General features: G+C 44.2%; 3 protein-coding genes across 3 annotated transcripts; 2 read left to right on the top strand and 1 right to left on the bottom strand.

Annotated features, from left to right (window-relative positions):
- Window positions 1–2264: 2264 nt before the first annotated feature.
- On the top strand, window positions 2265–6550 carry LOC118424985 (mucin-5AC-like). Its single transcript, XM_035833798.1, has 4 exons — window positions 2265–4704; window positions 5124–5236; window positions 5704–5921; window positions 6269–6550. Exons 1-4 carry the CDS (start codon window positions 2265–2267, stop codon window positions 6477–6479), a joined length of 2982 nt encoding a protein of 993 aa, XP_035689691.1. The 3' UTR covers window positions 6480–6550.
- A 2659-nt stretch (window positions 6551–9209) lies between these two features.
- On the bottom strand, window positions 9210–12427 carry LOC118424984 (retinol dehydrogenase 11-like). The gene is made up of 7 exons (XM_035833796.1): window positions 12307–12427; window positions 11664–11855; window positions 10751–11026; window positions 10098–10217; window positions 9908–10027; window positions 9623–9836; window positions 9210–9312 (listed from the first exon to the last, which is right to left on the bottom strand). Exons 1-7 carry the CDS (start codon window positions 12416–12418, stop codon window positions 9210–9212), a joined length of 1137 nt encoding a protein of 378 aa, XP_035689689.1. The 5' UTR covers window positions 12419–12427.
- Window positions 12428–13369: 942 nt separating this feature from the next.
- Window positions 13370–18798, top strand: LOC118424741 (retinol dehydrogenase 11-like). Its single transcript, XM_035833469.1, has 5 exons — window positions 13370–13582; window positions 15350–15541; window positions 15970–16248; window positions 16797–17010; window positions 17689–18798. Exons 1-5 carry the CDS (start codon window positions 13471–13473, stop codon window positions 17786–17788), a joined length of 897 nt encoding a protein of 298 aa, XP_035689362.1. The 5' UTR covers window positions 13370–13470; the 3' UTR covers window positions 17789–18798.
- Window positions 18799–20392: the final 1594 nt, after the last annotated feature.

Below are 20392 nucleotides of genomic sequence, written 5' to 3'. Positions count from 1 at the left end.
TCTAGTACATAGATTGTATATACATAGCAGTTACCGTTCTTAGTTCTGTATATGTCTGTCAGCAATGTCTGTTATCCCTTCCTAGTGTTTTGTGTATTTAGTAATTAGTAGTGTGATCTCTTTGTAAAGATTGTTGTATGATAGATCACTTCTCTTTCAGCTGGAACCCCCGCGTGTCATCCCCGACTTGTTTACAAATTGCCCGTTCCGTAGTTAGTTAAATTCTCATATTATTTTGTGCTGTATGTGCCGTAACGGCTGCTTCTAAACTATCCTGTCCTGTTGTTCTGGCTGGCTAAATCTTTAATAGAACCAAGGAGAAACTGTAATCTCCTCACTAGGACCAATGTGATTGTGTGCATATAAAATTCCATTCGTTCTCTGGGGGTCCTTATCTGTGCCATCTGTGTGGCCCGCACCCTTTGATGATAGCCGACTCCAGATTCCTGCCTTTGTCCCCGTCTTGCCCTGCTGTGATTTTTATGGCCGTGTTGTTTGAATAATTTTACATGTACCGTTCATGGGTTCGGGGCAGTTACTAGCCGGTTTTTTTCCATTCCAGCCGCTGAGCCTCTGTTTCCCAATCGTCTGTCCTGCCATGCCGACGACCGAGGCCTACCTCCTGGTAACACTTACGACAGTCTGTGACCGGTGCCGTTTAATCCTGCCAGAACTGTTTCTACTCTGAAGACGGACAGTGCCTGGACTATGCAATGGAACGGACTTTCCTCGAGACGTGCCGTCGATATTGCGGGCAGAGCATCTTCCGTCGCCAATGATCGTCCACTACCACGAAGACGTAGAAGAGAGCGCCCCGGACGATGATTCCACAGTCAACACGATACGGACTTATAGAGGACTTGAAAATGGACTGTCGTACTGATTTCGTAATGACATTTTTATCCTACGAATATTGATTGTATGGTTTATAACGTTAGACTTGTGTCGGATACTGTACATTTGATATTGTACATTTAAACTGACCAGTTTTGTTATGATGTTATTGACTTGGGCTTGATATTATTGGATCTGACAGTGAACTGTTTAACTTTGGCTTCATTCGAGCTTCACTTTTTGTGAAGACCAATGAGGTTGTAGTGAGCTAAAACTTCCTTGGTAAGACTAAGAGACAAATGCATATTGATTTGCCCCTTGACGTTAACATGATCTGTTCCTCCACATAATGTATTTGTTGTGATACTTGTGTCATCTGATTTATACAGGAAAGTCTTTGAAAAGCTTTCACAAAATGTAGCCTTACCGAGTTAGCATTTTCGGGGTTAAAACGGACAGGGAACGTTAAATATTAGGTATTTAGCATGATCGTAAAGTTACTGGATATTCTGAAATAATGTGTTGTATTGTTCCTATGATGTTTCAGTATATCTTAAGTTTATGCAACCTTTCCGGGGCGTAATAGCCCCGAACGCGCTCAGAAAATATGAAATGTTCGGAACGTGTTTTGTCTCCAAAGAGTCCTAGAACGTTCCATTACTTGAAATCCGGATATGCGACATGATTATATGGTCCCATTCTTGACTCCTGAAATTATCCGGATTAATACGAAATATTCGGAACGTGATTTGTATCCAAAGAGTCCGAACACGTTCCATTACTGGAAATCCGGATATGAGACGTAATTATTTGGTCCCGTTCCGGACTTCTGAAATTATCCGGATTTATACGAAATATTCGGAACGTGGTTTGTCTCCAAAGAGTCCGAAAACGTTCCATTACTGGAAATCCGGATATGAGGCAGGAATTAAATGGTCCCGTTCCGGACTCCTGAAATTTTCCGAAAACGCAGGGGAGTCATGTCAGATTTCGTCCGGATATTGTCCGGATATATCCAGAAACGGTCCCGATCCGGATGTATACAAACATAGAAATGTCCGGAAATGACACCCTTTCGCACAGTGACATCTACAACAACAGACATGGGTACTACGGACGAGACGCCAATGCCGCCAACGTCTTCAACCCAGCTAGCTACCACGGACGAAACACCTATGCCTGCAACTTCCACAACCGACAGAGGTACCTCTGTAGAGACCTCCATGTCATCGACGTCTACAACCAAGAGAGGTACTACAGTTGAGACACCTTTGCCTAGGACTTCTACTACGGAGCTAGACACCACAGATGAGACAACAATGCCCTCAACCTCTGCAGACGAGCTAGGTACATCGGTAGAGACTATGGTGACAGCAACAGTCGTATCAACCGATTTGGTAGTAACGGACAAAACAGCAGCAACCTCAACGATGGCGACAGGGCCAGATACCACGAGGAAAACCACGGTACTCCAAACATCTACTAGAGGTCTTGGAACATCTGGAGAAACCACGACTATGGGGACAGCCACAACTGTGAGCGGTACCACCGATGACACCTCTTCCCAGACCAGTGTATTTACACGTAGTACCATAGAGACGACACCTATGACTACATTAAACACAGCTACAGTGGTAGGCGATGTAACGGAACCAACCATTTTAACCTCTCAGACCAGCTTTACAGAAGAGGTGACAATGCTGTCTACTGAAGTTGATCCACACGCAACTGACGATACCACAGCTTATACGGATTCTACAGGTACTAGTACAACACCAAAACCGAGCACCTTCAACACTGATACCACTGAAAGGATGACAACAGAACTAACTGTAACAGCGGAACAATTTACCGACGTGCAGACAACAGACATCACAGTAACAGTTGATCCTAGCACTGTTGAAGGCACTACATTACAGCAAGCGCCTGCAAAATCAACGAGTGTGAAAGACCAATCCACAAGTACCCTTATGACAGGTACTAGTACCACTACAGAGTCGACTACAGTGGAGAAAAGTACGACTGAGGCCACATTGTTACCTGCAACAACAACAGGAGCAAATAGAGAAACAGAAGACACTACTACTTCGCTAGGGTCAACCAAGGAAACTGCCTTTTCAGCCCAGCCTAGTACATCATATACAGACTTCACCACAGCGTCCAGTAGAACATATTTCAGTACCAATGGCAGAACCATAGTCGGAAATACTGGTGCAACTTCGCAACGCACGGGGTCGCAGGCGTCAGTAACTAGTACCGTCGTCACGGGAGCAACTACAACAGGGGAAGGTAGGAGCAGAGAGACCACAACAACGACCTACGAGACTCCTACAACATCAGCTATCACACCCTTGACTGATACGTCTGTGTCTGTTACTGGTACCAAAAGATCAACGCCTACTGTGCCAAGTACACTGTCAATGTCTACTCAACACTCAACAAGCTTGTCAGAAGAAACTACAACTGATGCATTTGGTACGTTTACTACTGTGGTGGAAATGTCAACGGAGACACTTCAAAGTTCAAGCATTGAAATGCCTGCTACTAGTACAATTCCTACGGGTGCAACGGCTGTCTTAAGTTCCTTAGCAACGGGACAGAGGACTGAAATGACATCCACAGAACCGCCATCCACCGGGACTGAGCGCAGTACGGGAATTATCACTTCGGCTAAAACAGCTGTTACTAGCGGTACGGATGCAACCGCATTGACGGAGAAAACATCAACAGCAGAGACAACCGTTACCACAAAACCTGACGTCACCGAAACCAGCACAGTTTTCACCGCTTCAACGTCGCAGTTGGGAAGTACGCAACACACTGTAACGCCATCTACCAAGGCAACGAGTACTGCACCCCCTATGGCAACTCGCACTACTACCTACTTTTCCTCATTTAGTGCCCAAACTGACGAAACCACACCAACCGACAAACTATCGTCAATGCAAACCACAACAATAGTACCAAGTACTCTATTCTCACAAAGTAGTGATGCAACAGTCACCATGGCAACGGGACGAAGCACAGAATCTCCCTCCACAAGCTTGACTCCAACTACACAGAAAATGACGCCAGGAGCTACGAATGCAAAGACAACACAGGGAACCACATCGGCTACCATAAACACACCAACAGAACTAACAGACATTCCTTCTACTTCTGCTTCAAGAGGACCTACAGCCAAGACAACAGCAGAGACCAGCTTTCCCGCTACGCCAATCACACAGACTGACACAACGACAAAGCTAGAAACCATGGAGACGACGACCTCAGCTTTCAGGTCAAGTACAAGAGATTCCGTCGGAACAAGTACAAGAGATTCCGTGGAAACAAGTACCTCTAGACAAACTGACGGAGCAACCAGTACTTCTGAATCGACATCAACAGATAGCACTGCAACAAGTTCCCCGTTGACGGAAACAATATCGACAACGATTACACCGAAATCAACAATGACAGTCTCTGCAGGTGGTACAACAATGACAGCATCGGCTGCAGTTCAAACAAGTACCGCAAGAGGACGCACGTCCCAACTTACTACAACAGGTCGTGCCTCCACATCCTCTGGTCAAATTACATCTACAAGTAGACGATCAACAACAAGCAATGTGATAAGCACAGCTTTAAAACAGACAACTACAGTCCTCAGAAGTACACGGAAACCAACCACAACTGTAGCGCCCATAACGAGCACCGTGCGAACCAGTACTTCTGCACCAGCCTACAACACAACGACAGGACCGGTAACAGCCTTCCCTACCTGTACCGTCACCTGTAGTATCTACGCGACGTGCGTCCAGAGAAGCGCTCAGGTGTTCCAGTGCGTCTGTAACGATGGCTACGTGGGGAACGGCCGTACCTGTACGCTAGGTAAGATCATACATAATGATATATAATGATACGCAACGTCATATGATTCAAGAATTGTCTGTTGTTGTATCTAAATTTATATTCCACATTCTATACAGTACAATCTTACTCGTGTATGATGCAATAAACGGCACTCTCTATTGTAAACAGATAAGCATATCCATCCATCCATCCATCCATCCATCCATCCATCCATCCATCCATCCATCCATCTATTTATCTATGGATATCTATCAACCATCCAAACAATCAAATGACCAGGCAACCAGCAATTGGTGTATCAAATCTTTCCTAAAACAAATTACAAGGTTTTGAAACTGCAGATTTTTCTTTCCGTTTTATTCATACTCCTAACCCCCCAATACCAATGAGTTGTTACCGAATCCCTTATTGACTATGATATTGTCTTCTGTTCACAGCGTCCACTCCTTACCACTTTGAAGTACGGATGGTCAAAGTCAACTTCACAGAGGACCTCAACAACAGGGAGTCTTTAGCGTTTCGGTCGCTGGCCTACAGGGTGACCACGGTGGTGAGTTGTGTTTTAGATCTCGTATGTAATTGGTTGCCATACATTGTACCTGTGCGATTGTTGAGTAATAAAGTTCGTTGATTCATTCTTATGTAAATCACTGGGCTTCCACTTAATCTGGTGGCGCTAATCAGTCTCTTCGGTTCTTTCCCAGTTTTTTTTTCTTATGAGGTATGAACGAAACCGAATACGTTATAACCTACGATTCTATGTTGCTATTAACTGAAATTATTCATTTGTGAGTCAGAGCAAAAGGTAAAGATAGTCCCATTGCCTTTTTGTGGCAGTGCAGTGAGTACAAAGTTAAGTTATATACTAAGTACTAAGCAATTAGGGGCAAAGGGTGTCTTGGGAGGGTTATGGGACTGCCTACTTACAAGAACAGTGCTAACTTGTAACCTTGCGTAGGTTGTATGTATCATCTTGAAAGAAAACAACTATCATAACGTGTTAATTTTTCCATCCAGATCAGTAACTACCTGAAACAGAGTTCCCTCGCTGACGTCATTCTCGGCGTCACCATCACGCGGTTCCGTCCCGGCAGCGTCATCGCCGACTACAACGTCAACGTCAACAACAGCGCCAGTGACGTTGTCAACGGCACGGACATCTCCACCGCGCTCCTCACGGCCATACGGAACGACTCCAGCAACAATGATACGTTAGGGATCGAACTCGCCTCCTTGTGAGTAGCAGTTTTGATTAGATACCTCACAACACCTAGCACTAGAAACTGGGAGCGAATTTCATAGACAAGTAATGATAATGTTTTCCCATATTGATACGATAGTCTTCGACCAGTGACTCCTAAAAACACGTCAAATACTTAATTCCAACTTTGCATGTCTGCTCAGTACATTTTGATCAAGGAACGACCTATAGCTACTCTCGCGAGTCCACGAGACTAGGTCCGAGACTTGCGTGGATCCTCCGAAGAATATTCTATAGCGGAGTTTGCGCTGCACAGACTAGATAATCAATCATTGCCTCGTTTCTTCCGTTTGCACTGACGTAGAGTTATCTGTTTTACAGGTGTCAAAAAGAATCAGAAAACCAGATTTGCGGACAGGTGGATTACGAACTGTCTATCTGGATCAAGCTGCTGGTCTCTCTCGGAGGGTTCCTATTGGCTATCACACTGGCTGTCGTCTGTAAGGGGTCGCTAGAGGAATCCTATAAACGGAAAGACAAGTGGACCTCGGACAAGACAGAAGCGCATAACTACATTCCGAGAATAAGGTAACTGTTACAATAGTGCAGTTTGTAGTGTGGAGGGCTGATCGTTGGAAAAGTTATGCCAACGTTAATCAGAGGTTGTATTTTCAGATCCTGGACTTCCCGAACTGGCGAATCAACCCTACTGAGTCCATAAGCATTTTAGTGAAGTTTTGGAATATCGATTCCTGTCGACAAGAGGTCTTCATAGTTTTTGTCTTCGTAGTGTTGTTTATGTTGCTCAAGCAGTTCTTTCATTTCTTTCACGGTCATGGAGTCGTCATCAGCTTGCTCTTTTTGATTTCGTCTATTCGGCGTGTTTGTGGAATGTGAAAAGGAATGTTCCCACCTGAGTAATCTTGAGTGTTGATGCGTGCGCCACCTGGTCGCTCACGGTAATTACGAGAGGGTGGGGGGTCGCTCTGAAACAATATACCCGGCAGCAAACGGTTTCCAAAATGGAGAGGTAAGTGATGATGTAGTGGTATTTTAACCGATCCGAGAAGATTTGAAAAGAAACCTACCTATTCTGGAGCCCGCTGTGGTGAAAACGCTTTCTAGACAGGGGGTGAAACTGTGGTGTCAGCTAGCAGGAGAACTCTTCAGTTCAGTCGCCGAACTTCCCACCGGGAACTGCTGATGAACTTCCTCTTTCGGATTCCGTGGCGATGGATACTGACAGGAGTGTTTTTTTTAAAGAAATCGACGAAAAATGCAGGAGGAGAACGAGACTAGATAAAAGGCGCAGCCATCTTGATTCGTGACGTCACTCAACTTTTGGACAGTATGACAGTACTGTAAATGCAGAAATGTTCGCGGTGGATCAATATTCGCGATTTTTGCGGTGACCACTTCACCGCGAACTTAAATCCACATCTTTCTATTATGGTATTAGACTGCAGTCTATGGTGTTATCGCAAACTTAAAACCATCGCGAAAAGTCATTTTTCCAGCTACCGCGAAATGAAATCCCCGCGAACTTAATTGCATTTACAGTATGTTTGTGCATACGTGCGTGTGTGAGTTTCTGCACTGCAGTTTCCATATGTCCTGCCAGAGGGCGCTTATAGCCTACATTCTTTCTAATTTTCCAGCCCGAGGAGAGACTCCTTCGCCTCTGGATACAGCAGTCCTGATGACGTGTACGTCCTCCCCACGGGCGGCATGTACATCAAGCGGTACTTCCCGTCACGGCCCACCCTGTCCGGGTACCAGTCTCCCCAGGCGGGCTCCGTACGGGCGCTGTACAGCGAAGTCTTCTCAAGAAACGTGCAGGTAACTTTTTGTAACAAGTTGGCTCAGTGCACGGACCACTTCTGGGCACTGAAATAACGCTAATATCTCTTTCACACGTGCAGCGGAATGAGCCAGAACGCCGTCTGAATGATATTCTTTGTATATTCCTGGGTATTCGTAGGGTATTTTTGAAATTCTCACTGCATTCCATAGGGTATTTTTGAAATTCTCACTGCATTCCAGATAGTTGTGACCATTCTTGTAGCCAGCCCGAAGAGCTATCCACCACTCAAAAATCACGACTACAGCATGTCTAGAATTAGAACATAAGATATCAAAACCGATCGCGAAAGTTCCGCTACAGTGCCTTTGAAAGTCCCAACCTACCAAATATCACCAGGATCCACCAAAGGCCTCTAGAGTTATGATATTACAGACAGGCAGGCAGGCAGGCAGACAGACAGACAGACAGACAGACACAGACAGGCAGACACACAGACACACAAACGGCACCGAAAACATAACCTTCTCTGTGAAGGATAGATATGATATGCAAAACAAGCGTCATGTAACGTTATATAATATGCTCTGTATTCAACGTTGTACCCGTCTTGTCCTGATCACAGCTAAGGTGGATGAGGCCGCGCATTAACAGCCCGGATTCTGAAGGAAGGACGTCCGCGAACCCGTACTTGTTAAGACAAGCTTCTCCGTTCTCAGACGTCTAGCCCTCTGTGAGCGATCACGCCAAGTAATTCGTATTGCCAAAATGTACTGTTGACAAACTGTTACACTTTATAGAAAAGTGTCTATGTCAGACGACCAAAGTTCATTTAGATATTTAGTGTTAGGGGTATGATCGATATTTGTATGATTTATGATTGTATTATAATACTAAAATTCATTTCCGCGTAGTGACTACAAAGATTGATTTTATGATCGAATATGTCACTTCGTCTATTTTGTTATATAGATTTTTAACCTATCGACATGATAATTGTTTATATTATATCATGTCTTCCTATTTTACATTTTAAAAGTTCAATGTATAATTTGAATATATACGTATGATCATATGGCCTGTAGAGTAGGTTGAACTAGGTCGACTACAAAAGAAAAATATGATGTACAGCAAATTATCCTCGATACACTATAGGTTATACTATAGGACGGCTTTGAAAAGACATCGAAAGACTTGACGTGTGTGTATACTTGTACAGGCTTTTTGAATCGTCTCACAATTTACATTACCCGAATACCAAGGTGTCAAACTAATAAACATCAGGTTTTCTCCTGTTTCAAATTGGTGATTTGTGTCCAAATGAAGTTGTTTGACTATTGAGTATAAAGTACATCCAGTAAGCGTAAAAAGCAATATAACGTTATGCTTTGCAGATGTACCCTGTGGTATGTGCATTGTGCGTTTAACTGCGTATGAAAGGAATTAACGAAAACGTCAATACGGAACTCATGCGGACTCCAAAATATACGCATGTATGAACCCCCCTTAAGGTGGAGAAGGTTAAGAAGAAGACAGTCCCGTCATGCTCTCGCTCATCTCCCATAGCTGACGCGCCACTGCGTCATCCGTGGCCTTCTGGGAAGGCTGCTTGACGTCACAGTCGCTGAGAAAGGAAGATATCGTCACTGAAATATTGGCTTAAAAAAAGGCATGGAAAATCATATGGAGAAACATGTAACTATATATAAGTACGTACATCGTTCCGAATACGCATGTGCAGCGACGGGAATTGTAGGTAATATATCAAAGGTGAAGACCCCTGACAGGTTCTCGTCTCGACCATTGTGTCATATTTGCAAAATAATGTCTATAACTTCATTTGTTTATGTCTCATGGGCCCTGTCCTTTGATATATGAACCGCAAATGCGTACTCGGAACGAAGAACGTGCTTATAGCATCCGGATCAAACTACCTGTAGTACAGGCCAGACTCGCTAGAGAGCGCCTCCTCCACGGCGCAGTGTATGACGGTCTGGGCCCCTTGCTCCGGAGTGATGGCGAAGGCCATCATGAGACGGAACATAGGCTTCATGAGTGTGAACTTCCAGCCGTACATTCCGGGTATGTAGCGCCAGATGTCGGTCTTGACGAAACCTGGGTGCACCGCGTAGGTCGTCACACCTGTGCCTGGGTGTAAGACGTTTGAAGATTTAGTCACACCAGTTGTAACAGGTGTAAGCTTTTGTAATTTTACATACCACAGATATTTATATTGGGTTTCATGAGGGTGAACTTCCAGCCATACATCCCGGGTATGTAGCGCCATATGTCTGTCTTGACGAAACCGGGATGCACGGCGTAGGTCGTCACACCTGTACCTGGATGTTAGACGTTTGAAGACTTTGTTACACCAATTGTATCAGGTGTTATTTTTGTAATATTACATACCACAGATATTTATAATGGATTTCATGAGGGTGAATTTCCAGCCGTACATCCCGGGTATGTAACGCCAGATGTCGGTCTTGACAAAACCTGGATGCACCGCGTAGGTCGTCACACCTGTACCTGGGTGTAAGACGTTTGAAGACTTTGTTACACCAATTGTAACAGGTGTTATTTTTTAAATATACTCAACATAGACATCTATGATGGGGTTTATAAGGGTGAACTTCCAGCCGTACATCCCCGGTATGTAGCGCCAGATGTCCGTCTTGACGAAACCTGGATGCCCCGCGTAGGTTGTCACACCTGTGCCTGGGTGTTAGACGTTTGGAGATTTTGTTACACCAGTTGTAACAGGTGTTAGTTTTGTAATATACATACCACAGACATCTATAAAGGGGTTTATGGTTCCAACTACACATGCGAAGGGAAATGCATTGTACATGTAGGTAATATGTCGAGTTATGTAGACAAAACTGAAAAAAGACAAATATAGAATCACAATCTCCATGACTAACATATGCCTCATGCTTTTAATTAAAGATAAAAGATTGAAACCGAAATACAAGGCCATGCAAGTATCCGTCTAAGTCTCTAAGTGTTATAGGCCAATAGTCAATCCCTACATCTCCTTGGAGATTCTGTAATTTCTGTACCTTCCAGTCGTCTCGACAGTTCTCGCGTGAAGAGAACATTAGCCAGCTTACTCTGCGCGTAGGCCGGAAACGCGTCATAGCTCTTCTCCGCGTTGATGTCTTCAAAGTTAATTCTCCCGTGGTTGCACGCCTCTGAAGAAACATTCACAACACGACTTGGAGCCGACTTCTTCAGGAGGTCCAGGAGAAGGTTGGTGAGAAGGAAGTGGCCCAGGTGATTCACCTGTAGCATCATGTCGAAGCCGTCTTCTGTTGTCGACTTCTCCGTAAACATACCTGTAACAAACACAGAGAACGTCATGTCGAAACTACGACAGGCTATTTTTTTGTTATAGTGGTTGAGTTTTGTTTTGGATAATATATCGCATCTTGGCGACACACCAGCTTTGCACAGTAAGCACAAGCTTAATAGTAAGAGTGTACTGTACCTACTCTTTCGATGAGTGTTTGTTTGTTTTATTGGTTTTGATGGTGTGGTTGTTGTCTCCTTTTTGTGGTGCATTCAGCAGGTGTAAGGTGTAGACTGTGTCTTGGCGGGAATCTTGTGTGCTTAAAGAGCGTATTTCTACTTATGCAATGTAAAGAACCGTTGTGGTTCTCCCGAGAAGGGCACTGTTGCCTCCATGAACTATGACATTGATGATGAAAACAACCGGAAAACAACCAATTGTCATGTGTAATTTAAGGAAACAACAATACACTGTAATAGATCATGCATGTACAGAAATATGTCATCTAAAAATACATGTACAGTAAAGGTCCGAGGCTCCAAACAGAATTAACGCAGGCAACTTTAAACTGCTTTTAGATCTAGAAGTGCACGCGTTATATTTGGCACAAATCTGCCAAAAATTCTTAGTCTTCAGGTTTTGCAAAGAAATAGTTTTAGAAGCCCCCTCACGACTTTCCTGACCTGCGTTGTTGACCAGAATGTCCAGACGACTTTCCTCTTCCTTCAGCCTCTGAGCGAACTCACGAACCGAGGACAGAGATGCCAGGTCCAGCTTCGACGTCATCACGTTCTCGTTCCCAGTATCCTTCACGATCTCCGCCCTTGCGGCTTCAGCTCTGGCCTCGTTCCGGCACGCAAGGATGACTCGTGCACCTGTTAGATAAAATTGAAATAGATTACCTCCATTTTCATAGGAAAGGGGAGTTATTAGATTAGACTAAAAGCACAAAAAGTTGTACCCTCTGACGACACCCCCTGCCAAATATTCGTCAATGTTCGTCGTACGATTGTCACACGACTGCAAACTAGAAACATTGTTCTGTGAATAGTTTCGATAAGTATAAACTCGTCTATCTATAGATATAGAGTACATTCCAAGGCATTTCGCATTTAAATTCAAGTCCTTATAACTATTTCTGAAGTATATTTCATGGTTTCCAAATATTTCAAAAGTTCTTGACACTTAAAGATAATTTCCATAAACGCATGTATGGTAACATACATAGGTGAGCAAAGGCGGGAGAGAAGAATTACATAACTACACACAACCTTACCCCTCCTTGCCAGTAAACAAAATAGACAGTAAACAAATAACGAATCTCACCCCTCCGTGCCAGGTCCTTCGCCACCTCGAAGCCTATCCCCGTGTTGGCCCCCGTCACTACAGCTGTCTTGTCTTGCAGAGAAACTTTGCTCAAACATCTGCGCGGTGCCATGGCTGTCAGGTACAACAAACAACTGTTTCTTGTAGGAATTCAACTATGGGGTGGGGCTAAATCATCGTATCTGCTGTCGACAACTTGTAGGATGAAAACCTGTTGTTTTGCTGACGCTCAGAGCTTGAATAGAACCTCCTTGTTTTCCATGACCTAAATAAATATCTTACAAGGGGCTGTCCACAAACCCAGTCACAATACGTACAACGAAGCCCAAATGACCCTGCTTCGCAGTCGGCAGGCGTCTATACTAAATTTAGGCCTACCGTTGACCACCTGTTTGATGGACAACCTGTTTGATAGTCAGGATATTTCCTTTGACGTTTGACCTATGACACAGAGATCGACCTAGAAAATTTACTACGGCACAAGGGAACTCCCACTTTGGAGGTGGACAGAGGGGGAGGTTGATAAACAAGAAACTTTATGCTGGTCCTGATGTTAACTTCACCTTTTAACGTTTGCACATAATAATTATCGTTTTTAAATGCTAAAGACTTAGTAAGAGGATTTTCTGAGACACCAACAGATATAAAAGTAACACCACCGATATGATTGTCCAAACCCGGTATGATTGTTCAAACCAAACCGCAGCATTGAAATGGAGAGTAATTTGAGAGTGATGACCCATGTTAAACCTTATGCAACCCATGGGACCAATTGTGCAAAACCGGTCAACCTGAAAGAGTCTTCAGCTGAATGACCGCCTTTCGCATTTTAAAACCGGGGACGTATATAACCTCAAAAGTATATGCATATGTTAGTAACAATGATATAACTGAATCTAGCAAGCTGTAACGTTATCCGACTTGTCTATATTTTCGTATTCCCCATACCCATCCAGTAGTCCACACCCCCACCCTCAAATGTAGGCAGCCCATGTCATAGGTCAGGGAAAACCGGAGTTTCTGTCTATTCAACCTTCGTCAGCAGAGCAACAGGTTTTCATCCTACAAGTTGTCGACAGTAGATACGATGATTTAGCCCTACCCCATAGTTGCATTTCTACACTAAAGAGTTGTTTGTTTGACCTTGACTCTGTAACTACAGCCATGGCACCACCCAAATGTCTTAGCAAAGTTTCTCTGCAAGACAAGACAGCTGTAGTGACGGGGGCCAACACGGGGATAGGCTTGGAGGTGGCGAAGGACCTGGCGAGGAGGGGTGAGATTTGTTATTTGTTTACTGTTGGTCCAAGGAGGTTGAAAAAGGAACCTCCTTGGTTGGCCTTATTATCTTCGTCCATTCGGAGCACAGGGCCTCGGTGAGTTGTTTGTCACAGTGTTTACTGTTTATTTTAGGCACTATGGCCCATACACAAATACAATATATACATTTAAAAACTGTGATCTACTTACTTACAAAAACGGCACAGTATTTCATGGCCTATGTACAGCGTAGCGATGGTCTCTCAAAATTTGCTCATTGCATATTGGGAAGACGAGTGCAGCAAGAGCCTAACTATGTCATTCCCAGACGTCAGGAGGGGAGCTGAAAAGGCAGCTTACGCCTTTGACGTCAAAGGTGTCATCTGTGCAACGAGCCAGCTGTTACTACTAGACCTTGGTTGCGACAAGATAATCTTAAAAGTGGTTTTCACCTCCTTTTGAAAACCACTTTTCAAAAGATCTCAGTTTCTTGCCTTGTGCCATGACATGTTTGCGTGTTCTAAAGTCCTTCTTAACACCTCTCCTACATGACAACCTCGGTCTTCCCCTACCTGCCTTGGGGGCTTCCATTGTACATAGCTCCACTCATATTAGAAACTGGAAAACAAAAATTTTAAGATAGTTTGGCAGCATTGGGCACTGTATACTAAACATATCCAACTGGACCGAAGACTCTCGAAAAGAGAGGGTCTCACCCCGGCCCGGCCTATCATTCCGACACCCCTAACCCTAACCCTAACATCATGTTTTGTTGGAACATATGTGTCTCCGGAACAAGGGCCTTTAAACATAGGGGGTCGTAGTATAGGGGTGTTCGAAAATTGGAGCGTCGGAATGTATGGTTGTAAGTTGGGTACATAGGGATACCCGAGAACACTTTGTGGGGGTACCGGAACATGGGGGTGCCCCTATAGGGTTATAACACTTATGTTAGGCGCTTTTTAAAAATGTATGGGACGAAATAGGGTTCAGATTTGTTCCTTGATTTATTCATTTAGAGACAAAGGAACTGAAGTTTTCTTACTATCTATTTGTACACATTGGAAGGAGGGTACGTTTGCGACCAGTATGTACTGTGGGATAGCGTGTTCTGTTGTTTGGACGGCAGTCAGTCCTCTTTCACCGCATAAGAAAGCCCCGGCCTATGTAAACACTATTTATCGCTCTGGCAATCATTGAAGTACTACATTCAGTTTCTTCAAGGACGTTATGTGAGATAACGTCTTGAATTGTTGAAGGCCGTTGCTGTAATTTAGGTACCAAACAAAAAGGCACTCACAATTGGAAACCCCAATTACAACTTTCAGCACGTAGCCCAAGTAGTAGACTCTAGGCTTCGTAGATCAGTGGTCTAATTGTAGAAATTGGACAAATAGAGTCGTAGTACACTAGGGGAGTCAGCCGGCCAGAACAATCATTTCCTCACCGTGACTTGCCGGCCTCTATTTGTTCCATTTCTATGGTTTTCACAGCGACCTATAGAGTCTGGAAGAGACTACTAGTCTACTACCTACCTACCTAATCCTCTTCGCTCCCTTTGGTGGAGCATAAGGCACTGACGAATTTCCTCCAGTCCTTCCTATCTTGGGCCATCCATCTAACTTCATGCCAGGTCTTTCGTGTTGCCTTCATCTCCCCTAGTAGGAGGGTCTTTTTTGTGATGGTTTCAGCCCCAAATTGTTGTTTTTAGTCTAGTCTTATATCTACTTTTTCGCGTGAAAATGTAACATTGTAGGTAATTCATTTCAATTTCACACAACAGGTGCGCGAGTCATCCTTGCGTGCCGGAACGAGGCCAGAGCTGAGGCCGCGAGGGCGGAGATCGTGAAGGACACTGGGAACGAGAACGTCATGACGTCAAAGCTAGACTTGGCATCTCTGTCTTCGGTTCGTGAGTTCGCTCAGAGGCTGAAGGAAGAGGAAACCCGTCTGGACATTCTGGTCAACAACGCAGGTCAGGAAAGTCGTGAGGGAGCTTCTGAAAAGTGAAACTATTTTTTGGGGCTATTTTTACACAATCTAAACGTATTTAGTAGATGTGCGAAAAAAGGCACCTGTTAGTCACTTGAAACTTCGTTTCTGGCATTATCCGCGTTTTCGGAAGGGATCGTTTTGATATAATTTATTGTAACACATTGGTCATTTTTTTAAGTAACACCTGACAAAGATGCCGTGTGTTTTCACTATGAACGTCATAGCTGTTTGGGAAAACGTTGCTATTTAAGAAAAAAACGTGTTTACAAATATGAATTTATTCATCCGTTATAAGAATTATATCGTTACATATACACTGTGCAGTGTTCTACGATTCACATCCAAGCAAATACATAACGTATACACTACCATTGTAGCTTGAAACATTGGCCACGTCTTTTTCCGCAGGTCTTTGTTGTCCCAAGTCGACAACCGAAGACGGGTTTGACACGCAGCTCCAGGTGAACCACCTGGGTCACTTCCTTCTCACCAACCTTCTCCTTGACGTCTTGAAGAAATCGGCTCCAAGTCGTGTGGTGGTCGTGTCTTCAAGTGTCCACAAGCAGTGCCAAGGAATCAACTTCGAAGACATCAACTATGAGAAGGATTACGTGGCGTTTCCTGTGTACTGTCAGAGCAAGCTGGCCAACCTTCTCTTCACGCGAGAACTGGCGAGACGACTGGAAGGTAGTTTGTTTGTTACCCCCCAAAAGGTGTTAATGTTAATGTCGTTGTGGTACCTTTGTATAAAGTTTGGTATGGGGTCCGTATGGAAGTCTCTGGTGTGTTCTATATTTGTGTATCGTGGGTAGTTAGTTGTTGAAGTCCTGAAGATACACGAATGTAGAACTCACCAAATTCGCAAAACACTATCAGAATCACGCTTCATCATCATCATCATAGTACATTGGTACAAAGCACCCAGGTTTCGAAATATGCCATGATCATGATCCTGCTTCACGTCTTCTTAAGTATGTTCACCTTTATCCGCGGGGTAACCTAAGTCCGTTGTTTAGAAAAGGGATATATTGAAGTCTAGCCCGCGGATGGTGGTTTCAAAGTGCAATACTTCGAAATATCGTAATTTAAAACCACCGTCCGTCGACTTAATTAATATCCCTAAATACCATTTTTTTTTAAACAACGGATATAGTTTACATCGCGGAGAAATGCGAACTAGCGTTACATCGTAAATAGAATTATTTATAATGCAATCTTTATATCACCCATCCTAGGGTCCGGAGTCACTGTCTACGCCGCGCACCCTGGGTTAGTGCGTACGGAGCTGTGGCGGACCCTGCCCGAGCTGTACGGGTGGAAGTTCACGCTCATGAAGCCCATGTTCTACCTCGGGATGAAGTTTGCTAAAACACCGGTACAGGGGGCCCAGACCATCATCCACTGTGCTGTGGAGGAGAAGATTTCTAGCGAGTCTGGCCTGTACTACAGGTAACTAACCATTGAATACTAGTAGAGAATCCTAGTACCTTATCGTCTAGCACTTGATACCAGGTTTCCAAAGGGACGTAAAATGGGGGTCCTATGTTCTATCTCGGGATGGTGGCCTTCGCTAAAACACCTGTACAGGGGGCCCAGACCATCATCCACTGTGCCGGGGAGGAGAAGATTTCTAGCGAGTCCGGCCTGTACTACAGGTAACTTACCATTGAATACTAGTATCTTATTGCCCAAAACTTGATATCCGTCTCTCCAAAGGGACGTAAAATGGGGGTCCTTGTTCGAGGTGGTGCCTCGCGCATGTTAAAGGGGAAGGGCTATCAAGCTCTCAATGTAAGCACTGATGCTGAAAAATTAACAGCAAGGGGACGTCCTGTCCTATGTGCCGCTAGGCCACAACAAGGTTCCGAACGAACGATCGACATATTCTGTTTGTTTGTATGTGTGTGTGTGTATTCATTTTGCTTTAATTTGCATTCCAAAGTTTTGCACATCTGCTTCCAAAACGATGTGTCGTGGAAGAGAAGTTCTCTAGCGAGTCTGGCTTGTACTGCAGGCACACGTAGCTAAATGATTTGTTTGCGAGAGTGTAGATAGGGACTAGGTAGGTAGTAGGTAGGTAGATTTCGTTTTCGTGAAAAATGATGTCACAATATATTGCTTCCTCAGCGACTGTGACGTCACGGAGCCTTCCCAGAATGCCACGGATGACGCAGTGGCGCGTCAGCTGTGGGAGATGAGCGAGAGCATGACGGGGCTGTCTTCCTAACTCCAGCGTGTAACGTATATCCCAACTGACACCCGGGCAGAAAACAGATGACGGCCTTCTAACCACGAAAAATCTCCGCCTCCTAAGACACTATTAAATCTCCTTCCCCAACATGCACGTTCTGGACAGACACGTCCGATCGGAGCGCATCCTGGATATCCAGAACGCGCCCCTTCGCTTGTGACGTATTCTGGATATCCTAGAAGCGCTTTTGGGATAGAAGGCCATCTGGGATATAACACCCTTGATTGAAATATCATCGAGTCAGCCAAGGCAGTTGTTGTAGCCTTGTCTGTACGATGTCTACATGGACATAACGAACTAGCTAAGAGGAGTAACAAGAAAAAAAAGCCCGAGCACTAACTAACTTTTTCTTTAAAAACGTTTTTCTTACAAAGAAAAAAAATGACCGCACCATAGCAACAACAATCTAAATGTGTTCTAAAAGTGGGTGCACCTTCGAATCTTAAAGATCTTCAAAGATTTGATTGTTAATTACGCTCACAACAAATTAGGCAGTGAGAACGTTGTGTATGTACAGCGAATTAAACAACTTTGAAATTAATATTAATTACACTATATATACCATTTTTTTCATATGTACTATTTCAGCAACTTTTCCCATTATTTGCAAGTTGGCTGTGGGGATTTGTAAGAACAATATCAACTGTAGTAAAAGAAACATGTGCATACAAAATTACAAATATTAACAATTGGTTGTTAAGGACAGTGTTACCTATATTCATGTTTTGTGAGGTGGAAAGAGTGAAATGTTTTATATGATGTGTTCACAGAAGTTGTGCTGGTTTACAAATGTACATGACCTTATAAAGGACATTTGTATCGACACATCGTTCCTGGAGCTACATGTTTGTCTGTCAGCAGCAGTATTGGCGCCCCCTTGCAGACTGCTAGAGTATGACACATCTCTGACAACAACCCGCTTTCGCAATTCTCGGAGCTGCCTGCGTTCCTGTGGACAGAATAAATATATTCATGAATTCATGAAATAGATAAGTTTCTTAGAATTGTTAGATATTAGCAACCCATGTAGTTAAGCTGTTTGTATGTACACGTTGCCACACATTGTATCCTTTACAATTGTCGTGCAATCAAGTTCTATCTAGCTATCTGTAAAAAAAAGTCACGATTTTCCACATCAACCTCTGCTTGGAGAGGACATATGCATATGGCGGCTAGAAGCCTACAGCACTCCTGCTAGAAGCTCTGAGGAAGATGCCTAAAAATGTTACTGGCCACAAGTGTGAAAGAAAACTCATATATCCTTCGCCCTTACCGTATAGCGCCTGTATCCTCTGTACGTCGTCTGTATGTAGTTTGAAGTCCGGAGTGTATCCCTGGTACCACGGGTACATCAGCGACCCCTTCACTTTGGAGTGGTCCAAGCCGAGGCTGTGGCCGAACTCGTGCGCGGCTACTATGAACAGGTTTGTCCCTGGAGTTAAAAGTAAAAGAATGATAGTTGTGAACGCTTAGTATGACCAGTGGACTAGTCCCCTACTGTTAGTCATTGCGTAGCAATGTGGCCCATGTGCCAGATAAATGGAGATGGGCGCCATTCTTAAGTAGGAAAAAGAAAAGAGGTACCTTTATAAGAACGGACTGTCCATGTTTCCGAGTCGTCGAAGTGCAGATCTCCGCCGATCCCCCTCCCAGGGAAGAAAGTATCCTTTTTGAGGTGCGTAATTATTGGCCCTCCAGTATGAGTGATGCGGAAATCGTCGTCTGGAGCCTAAAGTCACCTATGTGCTAAAGCGACCATCCTGAAGCAGATGCCTAATTCCACAGAAAGCAGAAAACTTGTCGATGGGCGGGTGGGTGGGACGCTTCAGGCTCCAGACTTTGCCGGAGGGCCAGCACACAGAAGAATGATATATTCATGCGCGCATCTCTTATTTATAGGGGGAGTGACGTCATACTTTTCGGGCCAATCATTGTGCACCTCAAATAGTATCCTTTTTGAGGTGCGTAATTATTGGCCCTCCAGTATGAGTGATGCGGAAATCGTCGTCTTCCGCCTTTGCCATCTCTGGCTATTGAGCCCTTCCTTTTCCCTTTGAACCCCTTAACTTTGTACCTGTGTCAGTATCTATAATTAGTATAGATATCTAGCTAACGTAACCGCCCTTCAGCGTAACGCATCAACGTGTCTGTGTCTGTATACATCAACGCGTTCGTATCTGGATCTATCTGGCTAATATAACATTCCTTTGGAAGAACGCTTGTCATCCGCTCCCTCTATACCTCTTTCACCACACCCTTTCTCATTATTCTCTCTCAACTCCCCATCTCTCATTTCCCCTCTCTCAACTCCCTTCTCTCATGTAACTCCTTTCTCATCTTACCTCTCACGCTGCCTCTCCCTTGTACGGTACCCACTCTCAAACAACCCAACACTCATATATAGCCCACTCTCATTTTTTGCTGCACGACAAACAAAATGGAGGAAGCAACGCAAAATTGTTATCTCAAAACCGTTCCTCTACGATCACTCGAAGGAAGAACGATAAGGACACGACAAAGCCCAGTTCTGAATTATCCGCGTTAGAGGTAAAACAAAACTATTTTTCCCTCGCATCGCAG

Source organism: Branchiostoma floridae, chromosome 10 (genome assembly GCF_000003815.2).
Source record: "Branchiostoma floridae strain S238N-H82 chromosome 10, Bfl_VNyyK, whole genome shotgun sequence".
Classification (NCBI taxonomy): domain Eukaryota; kingdom Metazoa; phylum Chordata; class Leptocardii; order Amphioxiformes; family Branchiostomatidae; genus Branchiostoma; species Branchiostoma floridae.
Note: the sequence above shows the minus strand (reverse complement) of the source record. Positions and strands in the feature narration are given on the sequence as shown.

Excerpts from the sequence above, each read along its gene's own strand:
- LOC118424984 (XM_035833796.1), bottom strand. The coding sequence starts at position 12,418 with ATGGCACCGCGCAGATGTTTGAGCAAAGTTTCTCTGCAAGACAAGACA. Across the intron at positions 11,856-12,306 it reads GAAGGACCTGGCACGGAGGG|GTGCACGAGTCATCCTTGCG; the intron begins GTGAGATTCGTT and ends TTTATCTAACAG. Across the intron at positions 11,027-11,663 it reads CATTCTGGTCAACAACGCAG|GTATGTTTACGGAGAAGTCG; the intron begins GTCAGGAAAGTC and ends TGTTTGTTACAG.
- LOC118424985 (XM_035833798.1), top strand. The coding sequence starts at position 2,265 with ATGGCGACAGGGCCAGATACCACGAGGAAAACCACGGTACTCCAAACA. Across the intron at positions 4,705-5,123 it reads CGGCCGTACCTGTACGCTAG|CGTCCACTCCTTACCACTTT; the intron begins GTAAGATCATAC and ends TTCTGTTCACAG. Across the intron at positions 5,922-6,268 it reads GGGATCGAACTCGCCTCCTT|GTGTCAAAAAGAATCAGAAA; the intron begins GTGAGTAGCAGT and ends TCTGTTTTACAG.
- LOC118424741 (XM_035833469.1), top strand. The coding sequence starts at position 13,471 with ATGGCACCACCCAAATGTCTTAGCAAAGTTTCTCTGCAAGACAAGACA. Across the intron at positions 15,542-15,969 it reads CATTCTGGTCAACAACGCAG|GTCTTTGTTGTCCCAAGTCG; the intron begins GTCAGGAAAGTC and ends CTTTTTCCGCAG. Across the intron at positions 16,249-16,796 it reads ACTGGCGAGACGACTGGAAG|GGTCCGGAGTCACTGTCTAC; the intron begins GTAGTTTGTTTG and ends CACCCATCCTAG.